Source organism: Colobus angolensis, unplaced genomic scaffold, assembly GCF_000951035.1.
Source record: "Colobus angolensis palliatus isolate OR3802 unplaced genomic scaffold, Cang.pa_1.0 Scaffold39, whole genome shotgun sequence".
Taxonomy (NCBI): domain Eukaryota; kingdom Metazoa; phylum Chordata; class Mammalia; order Primates; family Cercopithecidae; genus Colobus; species Colobus angolensis.
This window is the reverse complement of record NW_012117265.1, coordinates 2,979,086-2,994,934: the sequence shown is the minus strand read 5'-3', so window position 1 is coordinate 2,994,934 and position 15,849 is coordinate 2,979,086. Positions and strand designations below refer to the sequence as shown.

Below are 15,849 nucleotides of genomic sequence, written 5' to 3'. Positions count from 1 at the left end.
TAGCCAGGCTGGTCTTGAACTCCTGGGCTCAAGTGATCCTCCCGCCTTGGCCTCCCAAAGTGTTGGGATTACAGGTGTGAGCCACGCCTGGCTGTGCACTCTCATTTAAGACTTTTCCTGTGGCAGAAATATTTTGTGACTTTTGCAGAGAGCCAACAAGTGCCAAGGTCCCCGTTCAGAGAATGAGTGCCAGGTGCCAGTTGTCTGAACCATTACTTCACTTGTCCCCATCACTACAGCCTAAGGAGGGCACTATGGTGACAATGTTAGCCCTAAGAGCAGGGACACTGAGGCTCAGCACATCACCTAAGCCCACACTAAGAGAAATTCTAAGTGCTCAAGGGCCAGCATGGAGCTGGGGACAATAGGGCAGGGAGGTAACAGGCAGATGGTGCTGGGGCCTGGTCAGTTGTAGGGAGGACTTTGGCTTGTTCCCAGGGAGGGGAGTCCTGAGAGGCTTTTGAGCAGAGGTGGGACATGCCCCGACCGTGGTGTTCACAGATACAGATGCCCTCTGGCTGCTGCCTGTTGAGGGGCTAGCTTGGAGTGGTGAATGGGAAGGAGGCTGGGGCAGGAATTAGAGCCAGAAGGGATGGGGACCTGGAGGCCATAGAGACAAAAGGCAGTGGTCAGAATCAAAATGTTTGCTGGGGGCCAGGTGTGGTGGCTCACACCTGTAATCCAAGCACTGTGGGAGCCCAAGGTGGGCGGATCACCTGAGGTCAGGAGTTCAAGACCAGCGTGGCCAACATGGTGAAACTCCGCGTCTACTAAAACACAAAAAATTAGCAGGGCGTGGTGGTGGGCGCCTGTAATCCCAGGAGGAGGCTGAGGCAGGAGAATCGCTTGAATCCGGGAGGTGGAGGTTGCAGTGATCCAAGATTCCACCACCGTACTCCAGCCCGGGCGACAGCTAGACTCTCAAAAAAAAAAACACATCTGTTTGGGGCCAGTGCTGGCCATAGGGTGGGAAGATATAGTCCAGGATGCTGCTCCAAAAGGTGGTAAGGAAGTTGGAAGGGCGGGGGTCTGCGCGCAGGTGGGCAAGATCCACAAAACCCTAGGGAACGTTGACTTGGTTTGCAGATCACTACTGCCCTCTGGTGGTGAGCAGCTTGGGCAACCCTGCCTTCTGGAGGTCCAAGTAGGGACAGGAGAGTGGGTAGGTGAGAACTGAGGGTTGAGGGCTTTTGAGGCCTCTGGAGGAAGACTGTTCCAAGTGGTGGAACAGCATGTGTGAGGCGAGGACCCACGATGGCTGGTGGGTAAAGGACCAGAGAAGCACAGGCTCAGTCCCCAGTATTCCACCGGGTTTCCCTCCCACCTACAAGAGATGAGCTGCCTGAACGGCCCTCCAGCAGCCCAGAGAGCATCCGAAACTCTTTATTGGAACATCATTGCTGTTTGCCAAATAGAAGGCACAGACAGCAGACGAACAGTGAAAACAGAGCCCAGTGACCAGAGCTGGCCCCTTGGCTGGGGACCCCCCGACTACCTCGTGGACCAGCCTGGCAACCTCTGCCCCTCCCCGGACCCCCGGGCCTTTGGCATAATGCTGATGGGGGGCTGCAGGCAGTGAAGCCCCTTGACTCAAAGCAGAGACTTGAATGGGCGCTGGAGAGTGGGGACAGTGGAGAGGCCAGGGAGGGCTGGGCGGGCCCCCCGGGCTGGGCCGAGCAGCGCAAGTGGAGGAAGCCAGGAGCGGGTGAGATGGCATCTATCTGTTTTCTGAAAAGGGGCACATAGGGGCCTGGAAGCAGGTGGCAGTGGTAGCTGGGGCAGGTCACACGCTGACATCCTTCTCATCTCCTGTCTTAGGAACAGCTTCCAGCAGCGGGTCCCCAGGACCTGCCTCCTCTCCCTCCTTGGCCTCACTGGCCTTAGAGTTGGGGACCCAGAGGCCGGAGTCAATGCAGCGTTGCATGTGGTACTTCGCGTCCTGTGAGGAGAAGGGCAGGCAGATGAGATGGGGCCACCACCCAGGGGTCCCCATTATCCCCTGCACATCCCCAAGCTGGCTTCCTGCCTATTGATATTTAACCAATTTATTTGACATGGAGTCTCACTCTGTCACCCAGGCTGGAGTGCAATGGTGTAATCTCGGCTCACTGCAACCTCCACCTCCCAGGTTCAAGTGCCTCAGCCTCCCAAGTAGCTGGGGTTACAGATGCCTGTCACCATGCTTGGCTGATTTTTTTACTTTTAGTAGAGATGGGATTTTGCCATGTTGGCCAGGCTGGTCTCAAAGTCCTGACCTCAGGTGATCTGCCTGCCTTGGCCTCCCAAAGCGCTGAGATTACAGGCGTGAGCCACCGTACTCAGCTGGAACTTTAAATTTTATTTAACTTTAATTTAAATTTAGATAGTGCAATCTAGAACAAAAGCCAGCAAATTTTTTTGGTAAAGGGACTGACTAAATATTTCTGGTTCCGCAAGCCATATGGTCTCCGTCACGACTCAACTCTGTGGCAGAGCAAGATCGGTTGTAGATGACAGTGAAACAACTGAGCGTGGCTTCTTTGTTCCAATAAAACTTTATTATAAAGACAGGCAGTGAGTCTGGGAGCTGCGGTTTGCAGAACATGGTCTAGATGGCTATGCCCATAGAAGCTTCTAGAAACTCAGGGCCAGTCCTGCAGCTAGACCCATTTTACAGACGAGAAAATCAGTGTGACCAACCAGTGAGCCAAGTGGTAGGAATAGGGTCAATCGTGTCCTACTTAGATTCAACGTCTATTGCCACTTCCAAAAATACAGTCAGTGAGACCTTCTTTATAAAAACATAATTTTTAGAAAAAAAAATTAGTGAGATGTCATGGTGTCAGCCTATAATCCCAGCTACTTGGGGAGGCCGAGGTGGGAGGATCACTTGAGCCTGGGAGGTGGAGGCTGCAGCCTGGGTGAGAGAGAAAGACCCTGTCTGTCAAAAAAAAAACAAGACGGCCAGGTGCAGTGGCTCACGCCTGTAATCCCAGCACTCTGGGAGGCCGAGGCAGGCGGATCACGAGGTCAGGAGATCGAGACCATCCTGGCGAACACGGTGAAACCCTGTCTCTACTGAGAAATACAAAAAATTAGCCGGGCGTGGTGGCGGGCGCCTGTAGTCCCAGCTACTCGGGAGGCTGAGGCAGGAGAATGGCGTAAACCCAGGAGGCAGAGCTTGCAGTGAGCAGAAATAGCACCACTGCACTCCAGCCTGGGCGACAGAGCGAGACTCTGTCTCAAAAAAAAAAAAAAAGCAGACAGACAAAATCCAATTAACAGCCAGCATTTACCAGCCCCTGCCATGTGCTTAGCTCCCTTCCCCACACGTTTTGTGAGCTGATATTGAGAGAAAATATGGTTTGCATAAGGAAACTGAGGCTGGACTCAGTCACAGTAACAGTGACTATCAGTCACAAGGGACATACGCTCAAAGCTCAGCATTTATCTGCTGGATGCTGGGACACATTGGTGCTCAATAAATGTGTGTGTGTGCCAAGGTAACACGACCCCCCTTAGTCCTTGGAGAAGCCTTGGAGGGACACTTTCACCAACTGGCTTCAGAGACTTGGGACACAGGGCTGGGGGAGACACACGGCCCGCCGGAAAGGCATGGGACGCAGGGGTTACTCACGGTGGGGTCCATCTTGCTGATGGCGTCTTGCAGCATCTGCACGTCCTTCACATCGAAGCACTTCTGGAGTTCCTGAGGGTATAGAGGGGCTGGGGTCAGGGGCTGGGTCCCTGTGCCCTGGGGGGTCCCGCTCAGGGTCCTCCTGCTGTCTGCCTGGGCTGGGGAGCCGCACCTCGGGGAGGGACTCGTAGACCTCGACAGGGTCCAGGCCGCCGGGGCCAAGCCGCTTCTTGCGCTCCTCCTCCTCGTACTCCTTCATGGCCTTCTCAATGCGCAGCTTGGCACGGCCCCGCACACGCTCCTTGAAGGCTTCTAGCTCGTCGTTGAAGCCCTCCATATACTGGCGATCGGCTGTCTATGGGGGTCGGGCAGTGCTCACTAGACTTGGCCCAATGCTCAGGAGGGACTGGGGGCCCAGGACCCTCCAGCCACAGCTCCTCAGAGGTGCCCCAGGGCTCCCCAAGTCTGTTCCTGACCTACATAAAGGGCTCCCCAAGGCCTGGGCTCCCCCGCCAGGGACCTCATCTGGCATTTGCTAAAGACCACCTCCTTGGGAGCCCTGCTCTACTACAGATCCGAGACACTCATGTCCTTAGTGTCCCTGCATGGGTACCTCTAACTCAACACGGCCACCTCCCAGGCTGCCTTGTCCTTGGTCTCCCCAGTCTTGGTGAGGGTAGCCCTGTTCCTCCAGGTGCGCGAGTTAAAAACTCTAGAGGCTGGCAGGCGCCTGTAATGCCAGCTACTTGGGAGGCTGAGGCATGAGAATTGCTTGAACCCAGGAGGCAGGGGCTGCAGTGAGCTGAGATCATGCCATTGCACTCCAGCCTTGCTGACAGCAAGACTCTATCTCAAAAACAAACAAAAGCCCAGAACCCTAGAGGCACCCTCACCTCTGTCCTTTACTCACATATCCATATGGGGACCTCCAGCACATCCTAGTGCTCCCATTTTTTTTTGTAATGCAGTTTTGCTCTGTCACCCAGGCTGGAGTCCAGTGGCACACCACAGCTCACAAATTCCTGAGCTCAAGTGATCCTCCTGCTTCAGCCTCCCAAAAAGACTTGGACTATAGTACTCAGTCACCAAGCCTGGCCTGACCTCCACTTTTAAAGTTTGGCAGGATCCGCCCACTTCTCTTCCCCTCCTTGGCCCCACCCTCTCCTGATTTAGGATTTGGTGATTGGAGGGGCTTGAGTCCCAGTGGACAGGAGTCGGCCTTACCCAGAGCATTGTGGGCTGGTTCCCTGGGGAGGGGGCCTTCAGCCACCTGGCAGCTCAGGGGACCCTACCTTAATCTTAGTGAAGAACTGCCGGAAGCAGGCCCGGGGGTCCACCTTCAGGCTCTTGGCCAGCTCCAGGATAAACTGCATGACGATTGTCTGGTGGGCCACCTGCTCCATGAGTGCACATTTCTGCCAGGGAGAACAGGCACAGCGTTACCAAGTGGCGGCCTCAGGGCAGCGCCTTTTCACAGCCCTGGGGAAAGCTCCACTCACCTCCTCCACCTCTAGGTCAATGCACCAGATGACCAGGTAATTGGCCGTCTCCTCGCACACCAGGTGGACATTGTCTGACAGGTACTTTTGGCTGTCATCCCAGCGGCGGAGCATGCCTGTGGGAAGACGCTGGCAAGGTGCTGGAGGGCCCTGGAGGCAAAGGGCCTGCCCCGACCTTGCCCCCCATAACCTCACACGCCCCACTCACCAAAGTGCTTGATCTGTTTCTCATACTTTTCCACGAAGGTCTTGTGTTTCTGCTCCCTCACCTCCTCTGAGTCCTCCTCTGTCTTCTCGGGCTTGGTGTTGACCATGCTCTGTGGTAGGGTGAGAGGGGGAGTGGGCTGGGGCAAGGCTGCGGAGCGCCTCGAGTGCGGCCGGGCGGGCCGTGGCCGCAGCGCCCATCCCATCCACGGCGGAGGTGGTGACGAAGCCATGAGCATCAGGGTGGCGGGAGCGTGGGCATGGGCCTTGGGGCAGATCAGAGGAGGGGACCGGTGGGGTGTTTCATCGGCCCGGCCCTCCAAGCCTGTCCCCCCTCCCACGTGGCCCCGTCCGTCCCTCAGCTCTCCGCCCCACACCACACTCTTCAACTACACCGCCCGGGTCCTCCCCTGACCAGGCATTGGGTGCGCATGCGTCCTGGCTGCACGCTCACTGGCTGCGCAAGTGCACTGCCCGCCCCGCCCGCCCCGCACACCTTGCTGAAGCCGTCTTTGCTGAGCGTGTCCACGTTCCAAGGCATGCTCTTCTCCTTCTTGCGCATCTCTTCCAGCTTCTGCTCCCAGCTCCGCTCCTCTTTGCGCAGCTGCTGTGCCTCGGCCTGCAGCCGCTCCAGCTCTGCTTTGCCGCCCTCAGCCACCTCCAGCTCCTTCAGCTTCCTCTGGCATTCGGCCACCTTGCGCTTGCACTCGCGGCAGCCCCTGTCCAGTTCCTCCTTCTCCTTCTGGAACTGCTCCATGCGCTCCACCCGGGCCTGCGGGCAGGGGCGGCCTATCAACTCTGGGGAGCGGCCTGTCCCTTACCCCCAGCCCCATACCCAATCCCCGCACCAGAGATGGCCCCGGGAAAAAGTATGCGCCCACCTCCCGTGCCCTGGTCTCCCAGCTTCCGCCCCTGCCCCCACAGGTGCCGGCACACACCCAGGTGGGGTCAGGTCCCTCCATCCTCCGCTCAGAACCCTGGCGGCTCCCATCTCACTCAGAGCAGAGCCCAAGTTGTCACCACAGCCTAGGTAGGCCCTACACAATCTGCCCCAGCACCTCCCCTGGTAACTCTTCCTTCCAGCCACACTGGCCCCTCACTTTTCTCACCTTTTCTTGAGACCATTTTTTTTCTTTTAGAAAACAAAACAAAACAGGGTCTCACTCTGTCACCCAGGTCAGAGTGCAGTGGCCCAATGACGACTTACTGCAGCCTCGACCTCCCTGGGCTCAGGCAATCCTCCCACCTCACCTCCCGAGTAGCTGGGACTACAGGTGTGCACCACCACGCCCAGCTAATTTTTGTATTTGCAGTAAAGATGGGGTTTCGCCATGTTGCCCAGACCGGTCTTGAAGTCCTGGGTTCAAGTGATTCTTCTGCCTCGGCCTCCCAAAGTGCTGGGACTACAGGCAGAAGGCACTGTGCTCTGCAGAGCCTGCTTCAAGGCCTTCACACTGGCTGTTCCAACTACTTGGAATGATTTTCCCTCAGATCCCCCCACAGCTGACTCTATGGCACCCGCACCATCTGGGCTCCATGTTGCCTTAGCGAGGACTCCTTCCCCAAACACCTTCCTGATGATGGCAACCTCCCGCTGCCCCCGTCTGGAATTCCCTGCCTCAACACCAGCCACCACTCACATCATATGACAATTATTTATCACGTTTTGGGTACTACCTCCCCCCCGGCTCTCTAAATGTGGGAATGTGTTTGCCATTTTGTCTCCAGAACCAGGAACTTGGCCTGGCGCAAAGCAGGGGCTCAGCAAATGCTTGTTTTTTTGTTTTTATTTTGTTTGGTTTTGTTTGAACAAGGTCTTGTTGTCATGCAGACTAGAGTGCAGTGGTGCGATCATGGTTCACTGCAGCCTTGACCTCCCAGGCTCAAGAGATCCTCCTGCCTCAGCCTCCCAACTAGCTAGGACTACAGGTGCACACAAACCACCATGCCCGGCTATTGGTTTTTTTTGTTTTTTTTTTTTAGACGGAGTCGCCCAGGCTGGAGTGCAGTGGTATGATCTTGGCTCACTGCAACCTCTGCCTCCCGTGTTCAAGAGATTTTCCTGCCTCAGCCTTCTGAGTAGCTGGGATTACAGGCATGCGCCACCACACCAGGGTAATTTTGTATTTTTAGTAGAGACCAGGTTTCTCCATGTTGGTCAGGCTGGTCTGGAACTCCTGACCTCAAGTGATCCACCCACCTTGGCCTCCCAAATTACTAAGATTACAGGCATGAGCCACTGTACCAGGGCCCCTTCTAGATGTTTCTTTGTTCCACCCATAACCTTGCTCCAGGATCACTACCTAGGCCCCCTTAGCTCTGTCTCCAGCCCAGCATGCCCTCCTGAGCCCCGGCTTGGTGTCTACCTGCCTCCCGCTCACCCGAGCCCCAGATGTCACTCCCCAGGCATTCATTCCTCCTGATTCCTTTCTCCTCATCTCCTCAGGCTCCTGGTCCCCGCCTCACTCCCTACCTCGCTCAGACCTCCATCTGGGTCCCCATCGGATCATTCAGGACTCTCCAGAGACCCCTGCGTGGCTCCACCATCACCCCTCCTGCACCTCAGTGGGGGCTGCTCTATCCAGAGCCGCTGATCAAACCCGGAAACATGCCACCACCTTCAGTTGCTGTCCCTCTCCAATCCAGGCACAGCTGCTGCCAGGGAGGCCGGTGAAACGCGCGCATTTGACCATGTGACCAGAGTCCTCCCCACTACCACGTCTTGGGGGGTCTGAATTCAGATAGGACTTCTGATCCTGGCATCCTGGTGCTGGGTCCCAGGCAGATGCCGGCCCTCATGGTTCCCGGAAAGCATGGGCTTTCTCTTGCCTCTTGGCCTCTGCACGTGCGGTTCCCTTACCTGCTTTGCACTCAAAACTCAGCTTCGACAGAGCCTTCCCCAGTGTTCCCTGCCTGGGGCACCACTGATCCCCAAAAGACCTCCTGTGACCATCTGATGATATGGTGAGGGTGCTGGAGGACAGCCTTGGGGCACCGGCCCCTGGGTCCTAGCCCACAGCCGCCATGTACTGGCTGGGTATCCCTGGGCCATCCCCTAACCTCCTGGAACCTCAGCTACCTCATCTTGTCAAACAGTCAACAATGCTAACTGCACAAGCTCGTATCGGAAGGAACTAGCGAGATGACTGAAGTAAAATGTCCCGAGCCATGCGGGCCCTCAGCATGCACCCTTCCTGTGCTGGCCAGGGTCATTACCATCTGTGTAAGGGGACAATCTCCCTCTCTCTCTTTCTCTCTCTCTCTGGGGAGCACTCTGGGGCTTTAAAAAGGAAATGTCCTCAAATGCTTAGTTTAATTTCTGGCCCAGAACACACGCTCAATAACTGGGAGTGGTTGTTACTACATGGTCACAGCACCCGGCTGTGCCACTGATGGGAGATGGAACTTTGGCCATGTCACTGAAACCTCTCCCGGCCTTGGTCTTCCCCTCTGTGAAACGGAGTCTCACAGGATCACCATGAGGACTGAATAACTCTATGGAAAATGCTTCCAAAACAGCCCTCAGTAGGCGTGTCCCACTGTTACCATCTCCATTCTTGTCACTGCCACCTGAATGGTCTGCTGACTCATTTCTGTGCCTTATCTGAGGCTGTGTCCCCAGGTTCTAGGGCAGGGCCAGGCAGACCTGACCCCTATTCTAATACCCCAGGGGACTGACGCAGCCAGCCTGAGCCTCGGATTCCCCCATATGAATAAGGAGTCAAGAAGGCCTACATGGCTGGGCGCGGTGGCTCACGCCTGTAATCCCAGCACTTTGGGAGGCTGAGGCGGGTGGATCATCTGAGGTCAGGAGTTTGAAACCAGCCTGGCCAACATGGTGAAACCCCATCTCTACTAAGAATACAAAAAGTAGCCGGGCGTGGTGGCGAGCACCTGCCCGTCCCAGCTACTCCAGGGGCTGAGGCAGAATCGCTTGAACCTGAGGCAGAAGTTGCAGTGAACCAAGATCGCACCAGTGCACTCCAGCCTGGGTGACAGAGCATGACCCTGTCTCAAAAAAAAAAAAAAAAAAAAAGCTACACCTCATGAGATAAACTGCAGCTGCAGGCTGGCACAGTGGCCCATGCCTATAATCCTAGCACTTTGGGAGGCCGAGGTGGGAGGATCACTTGAGCTCAGGAATTCGAGACCAGCCTGGGCAACACAGTGAGATTCCATCTCTTTAAAAAAAAAAAAAGTTGCTGGGCAGGGTGGCTAACGCCTGTAATCCCAACACTTTGGGAAGCCAGGCGGGCAGATCATGAGGTCAGGAGTTCGGGACCAGCCTGGCCAACATGGTGAAACCCGGTCTCTACTAAAAAAAGTAGAAAAAGTAGCCAGGCATGGTGGCACGCACCTGTAGTCCCAGCTACTTAGGAGGCTGAGGCAGGAGAATTGCTTGAACCCAGGAGGTGGAGGTTGCAGTGAGCCGAAAGGGCACCACTGCACTCCAGTCTGGGCAGTAGAGTGAGACTCCATCTTAAAAAAAAAGAAAAAAAAAAAGCAGCTGTGGCCTCTGCAACTCCCTTCCTCCACGATGAGCCTGTGTCACCCTGGAGCCTGCCTGCCACCCTGCAAGCCACTGCTGGGCAGCCATCAGTCTCCCCTATGTCCTCTGAACAGCCGCCAGGGAGGCCGCAGCTAAAAAAGGCCTCTTGGAGTTGGTGGGGGCGGCAGCCTGCCCAGCCTGGGCTTTACACCTCCCATTGGGAAAGGGCTGTAGCAGGCTGGGCAGGGGAGAAGCCACCCCAGCAAGCAGGGCCCACAGGCGTCACTACCCTCCTGCCTTACAGTTAGGGAAACCAAGGCTCACGAAATCTCAATGTCATACAACTCATTAGAAGAAACCATTAACAGCAGCTGTCTCTGGGCAGGAGAGTCAGCGAGCTGGGGCTGTGAGAAAAGGGATTCATTTGTCCCTTCTGGAACCTTTGGAATTTTTTTTTTTTTTTTTTGAAAAGACAAGGTGTTAGGCCAGGCTTGATGGCTCACACCTACAATCCCGGCACTTTGTGAGGCTGAGGTGGGGGGATCGCCTGAGCTCAGGAGTGTGAGACCAGCCTGGGCAACATGGTGAAACCCTGTCTCTACCAAAAGTACAAAAATCAACCAGGAATGGTGGTGTGCACCTGTGGTCCCAGCTACTCAGGAGGCAGAAGGAGGAGGATCACTTGAGCCCGGGAGGCGGAAGTTGCAGTGAGCCAAGATGGCACCACTGCACTCCAGCCTGGGTGACAAAGCAAGACCCTGTCTTGAAAAAGAAACCAAAAAAACCAACAAAACAAAATTTAAAAAAAGAAAAAAGAAAGACAGACAAGGTCTTGCTATGTTGCTCCGGCTGGACTTGAACTTCTGGGCTCAAATGATCCTTCTGCCTCAGCCTCCTGAGTAGCTAGGACTACAGGCATGTGCCATCACATGTGGCTATGGAATTTCTTTTCAACCATTCACAAAAATTATTTAAATGATGATGATGATAATAGCTACCGCCCCAAAAGGATTACAAATATGAAACGAATAAGGTAACCCTTACAACAACCCTATGGGGTGGACATCATTCAGATTCTCAGGTGCTCAGGCACACAGCAATCAAACAATTCCCTGGCAGTCACGCAGCATGTGAGTGATACAGACACAACTGAGATTTGAACCTAGTCAGGCCTGTGCTCAGAACCACAGCGATCTCTCCTTCCCCTCCACAATGCTTCCTTCCAAACCTGCCCCAAGTTTTCCTGACCCAGTCTTAATTTATTCTTACAAAGGTCTCAGGGAGGTGGGATCATAGTATCCCAGGTTTCATACGGGCTCAGGGAGACCTGAGTCTTGCCACATCAAAAAAAGAAAGCAGCAGCAAGAGGCAGGACTAGGATTGGAACGCAAGCTTGCCTGTCCTTGAACCTGTGCTGGAGACGCTGAAGCCCCCTGCCTCCCTTACATGCCACTACAACCACCGGGTTCTCGGCGGTAGGACAGGAAGAGCTCTGTGCCAGAGGGAGGAGGGTGTGGCAGGTACACTACGCTGCAGGAGGGGGGCCCTCCCACTCGGCAGGACCAAACCATTCTCCACAGTAGTAAAGATTAACCTCTTTATGTGACAGAAATAGGTCTTCCCAAGAATAGTCTTTGGAGCTTTGTGGAAGTCTTAAATATTTCATAATAAAATGTTACACACGGCAAGAAATAGAAGCGCTAGAACTTTCTTCCCACACTCCAGTGGCTCGCTTGGCAGGTACACTACCCAGGAGACTCAGGATTTAAGGAATAGGTCTGGAGGTGGGACTGGGAGCTAGATAAAGAGACTAATGCCGTATTCGGGAGTATTCCGAAATGATAGGGAAGGGACCTTCTAGTTGTTTTCGGATAAATGATGGGGAGCTGTCCTATGGGAGGGTGAGGTAAGAGACCCTCACTAGAAGGTTCTGAGAGGTATATGCCCTTAGTTTAAGAGTACAACACGGCTGGGTGCAGTGGCTCACGCCTGTAATCCCAGCACTCTGGGAAGCCGAGGTGGGTGGATCGCCTGAGGTCGGGAGTTGGAGACCAGCCTGACCACCATGGAGAAACCCCATCTCTACTAAAGATACAAAATTAGCCAGGTGTGGTGGCGCATGCCTGTAATCCCAGCTATTCAGGAGGCTGAGGCAGGAGAATTGCTTGAACCCGGGAGGCAGAGGTTGCAGTGAGCCAAGATTGTGTCACTGCACTCCAACCTGGGCGACAATCCATCTCAAAAAAAAAAAAAAAAAAATAGAGTACAACAGACACTGATATGTGATGCAGGCACACTGATTTGGGGTAGCAGGAGGTTAAACCTTTAAGTCTTAGTCACCCCCATTGGTTTGTGAGCACTGAGGGGGTGGTAGGACATGGATCACCCAGACTTGGGATTCTGGTGTCTGGATTTGGGGGTTCTATTGTGGTCAGACAGAAGAAGGGGTAGTGAATTTAGAATCAGACCAGGAGTCCCTGGATAAGAGCAGGGACAATTTGGGTCACAGAGTAGCTATCAGGTTGGGGACACAAGGTGGGGTGGGTTGGGGTCCTGGGCTTGAGTTATGGGAGTTTCCAATGCTGGCCAAGGCTCATACAGGAAGCCAGTCTGGGAGATGGGTGGTGACAGGGTCTGCAATATCAAGTAGGGGCAGGGGCTCTGGCTGGGCTGGAAGCCACGTGGGCAGGATTTCCTGGTCTAATGGGAAATGGGTCTACAGGAGGCCAAAGGACAGGCTGGAATGTGAGGCTCCGTCGGGGTGGAGCCGGTAGTTAGATCCAGAGGGGAACCAGGTTCCAAAACCGAAGTCCTCGGTGAGACTAAGGATCCTGAAGGGGGACGGGTCTACACTCCAGGAAGGGGGTCCTGGGTGTGGGCAGGGACAGGAATATCAGAGTAGCGCAGAGTTCCTTGTACCGTTTAGAAAAGGAGTGGCGACTCCGGATCTGAATGGGAACCCCGGATCAAGATCCCGGAAAGCAGATCCCAGGACAGACCAAAGTATTGGGGGTCCAGACTACGGAGGTGGGGGAGGGCGACGTGAGATCCCAGATAGGGAGTGGATACCCGAATAGGATGAGGGATCGCCTAGAAGAATTTGGGGTCCAAACTTTGAGGCAGAATTCTGGGTGTAAATGTTAACTGCCAAACAGAATTAGGGAGACTCGTCTAGGGGAGTCCAGACTATGAAGAAGTTCTAGGCGGTGAATAGGGTATCCCACGCAAAAATCGGAGCAGGGGGTGAGGGGGGGAGATCCCGAGCAGGGACTCAGGGTCTCAGTGGTACTGGGGTCCTGAAGTTGAATAGAGGCTCCTGAAAGTCCAGACTGAGGGGGTGAGAATCCTAGGTGTGAACAGTGGGGTCGCTGGGCAGTATCGGGGATCACAACTCTGGAGCGGGGTCCGGGAGTGGGGAAAGGGATGGGCGCGCGCCTTACCTGATGCCGCCAGCGGAAGAGGCTAGCCGTGTCGATGTTGGGGTGCGTCTCGTCTTCATCATCAGACACCTCAATGTGGTCCCACACGCTGTAGTCCACCATCTTGCCTTGGCGGCCCAGCCCGCTACGGCTCGGTTGGCGGCGACTGCGGCGGCGCTGGAGACTTGGTGCACGGAGCCCCGCCCCTTCCGCTTCCGTCCGAGTGCGGGAAATCCCGCCCACGCGTGACGTCACATCCCTAGTAACCGCGGCAGCGGCACTGGCTACCCATTCTGCCTTAAAGGGCCCTGCGCAAGTGTTCCAGCCCCCTGGAGTTCCCGCAGGGACTCCACCTCATCGGGCGCAGGGGCTCCGCTAGGTCTCCTGGGGGCATAGGAGTGGGCGCTTCAACTCCTAGCCCCCCTCATCTCCCGCCTCTCCACGGTGGGCGTTTGGGGTGGCAGGGAGGGGATGGTTGATGAGACTGAGAGGACTGTCCTCTCAGCTACGCCGCAGTGACGTCTGCAAGGGGTAGGGACACGGCGGGAAGGCCCTCCCCCTGCCCTTCGTAAAAGGGGACCTAAGCCTGCGCTGGAGAGGGGCGCCTGACGACTCCTGGGACTTTCTCAGCCCGAGGAGGACTGGACCTGCCCTGGGGGTGTCTAAATCGGGGGTGGTATGGCCCTCCCCTTGAGGGGTTAAACATGGAGGGGAGATTGTGGCTCTGCCTTGGGACCTGGGGTTTCCCCGCCTCGGCAACAGCCTTCTCCTCGTCCTCCAGCTCCGGCCATTAGCAGCAAGGACTCGCGCGCGCGCGCACATACACACACACACACACACACACTTTGGAATCACCCGGACCCCCATAACGGGTCTCGGCGCCCCACCCCGCGTGACCACTGGGTGTCGCTAGAGTCTAGCCTACGGCGCGTATTCCTGGCCCCGCGCTTGGTGGGGGAATCTTGGAGGGGCGGAAGGGGGCTTTCCTTGTCGTCACAGTCTGGGGCCACGCATAGTCCCTCCCCGTTTGTCTAGGGGTACCCTTCCTCCGCCGGGGCTCTAAGGACTCCATTACTCTAAGCATGCAGGGCCTCGGCCTCACACTTCCATGCATCCATGCTTTTATACCAGTATAACAGGCCGTGTTGCAGTCTCGGGCTAGGATTATCTTAGATTAAAGAGTGCTCCGTCGGGGGTCAGGCTGGATAGGAGGAGCTCCAGCCACTCGGGTGAGGGGCGCCTCTTCCCAGTCTCCCCTGGAGCCGACGTCGCAGGCGGTGCCCGGAGAGAGCGAGCGAAAGTCTCCAGATTGGGGGGATTCCCCCGTGCATGGAGGGGGAGGGGCCATCGGACAAAAACGCCCTCCCGCTGCCGCCCCTCCCCCTCGCGCTTCATTCAAACCCGCGAGTGGGCGGGCAGGGGCGGGGGAGTCCCAATCTCCTCCCCCTCCCTCTTCCCCTCTACCCTGGCAGTCCAGCACATCAGTGGCCGTCACGGCCCGGGCACGCGTGCGCACGGACCCACACCCCGGCGGCTCTCACAATCGCACACACACACACACACACCAGCAAACAAAGGGTCTGGACACCCCCGTCCCCTCCCGCCCCCAGGCCAGAGAGGGCGGGGCATCCCCTCCCCAGCCCCCCGCAAGGTAAGCTTGGGGCTGCGAGCTGCGGTGGGGAGGGGGACCCGGTGCCATGGTGGGAGGGGGCCAGGACTGTAGGGGGTTCCCCGGCTCCCCAAGAAAGCCGTACCCCCACCCCCACCGTATGCCCTTTAGGGCTTCGGCCCGGTCATCAGCATGGGGGTGTTTGGAGAGAATCCGAGATGTCAGGGATTCCCGGATCGGCGCGGGGGTCTCTTCTGGCTCTGGAGACTGGAGCTGCCCAGCTTCAGCAAAACAGCGTTCCCGGAGCCTCAGCTTCCAGAACCGGGGATAGGGCGCCGGAAGCTTCCCCATCAACGCCAAGCATTTCCTAATCTGCCAGCACAGCACCTCCAGCCCTGGGGACTGAGAAGGAGAGAAACCCCTAAGTTGCTTTACACTGTCCCTCTGTCCCCGGTCCCTACCCCACCCCCATCGGTGCAAACCCTGCTATGTCTCTCCTGCCTGTGGTGTAGGGGGGGTTGCGGGAATTGGGAACGCTTTTTGGGGCTACCCTTGCTTCTTCTGCTACATCCCATAACCACATAGCACTGAGCTGCGATGGGGCCCGGCAGGCGGCTTTGCCTTCCTGAGTCTCAATTTCCTCCTCTGCAAAGTGGGTAATGACACACACCTAGGATTCCGCGAAATCGTGCTTGCAGAGCCTGCTTTTGCGCCATCGTTTTGTTTATTAGCTCATTTTACATCTCTTTACCAAGTGTCTACTTACCATGTGCTGGGCACTGTGACCAGGCTTTGGGGCAGCAGCAACCAACCAACGCAGCAGGGGTCCCTGCTCCCCGCTGGTGAGGGAGCAGGATCCCTGTATAAACATACAAATCCCCACGGGTGATTTCCTACTGTGAAGACTAAAATTCTGTCCTCGGACAGAGAGAGCCTAGGGGGAAATGCACTCAAGATTAATGAGGCAGCTGGGCGCAGTGGCTCACGCCTGTAATCCCAGCACTTTGGGAGGC

At 56.1% G+C, this 15,849-nt stretch overlaps 1 protein-coding gene across 3 annotated transcripts; it reads right to left on the bottom strand.

Moving 5' to 3' along the window:
- Positions 1-1,362: 1,362 nt before the first annotated feature.
- Positions 1,363-13,462, bottom strand: CDC37 (cell division cycle 37). Of its 3 annotated transcripts, none has more exons than XM_011954856.1 (8): positions 13,249-13,462; positions 5,816-6,091; positions 5,324-5,432; positions 5,116-5,231; positions 4,909-5,031; positions 3,810-3,971; positions 3,617-3,688; positions 1,363-1,939 (listed from the first exon to the last, which is right to left on the bottom strand). In XM_011954856.1, the coding sequence occupies exons 1-8, from the start codon at positions 13,348-13,350 to the stop codon at positions 1,784-1,786; spliced, it is 1,116 nt and encodes a 371-aa protein (XP_011810246.1). In that variant the 5' UTR covers positions 13,351-13,462; the 3' UTR covers positions 1,363-1,783. The 3 variants fall into 3 exon arrangements, with proteins under 3 accessions (XP_011810246.1, XP_011810245.1, XP_011810247.1); XM_011954855.1 differs by having other exon boundaries at positions 1,368-1,939; positions 3,789-3,971; XM_011954857.1 differs by lacking the exon at positions 5,116-5,231 and having other exon boundaries at positions 1,368-1,939; positions 3,789-3,971; positions 4,909-4,926; positions 5,385-5,432; positions 13,249-13,432.
- Positions 13,463-15,849: the final 2,387 nt, after the last annotated feature.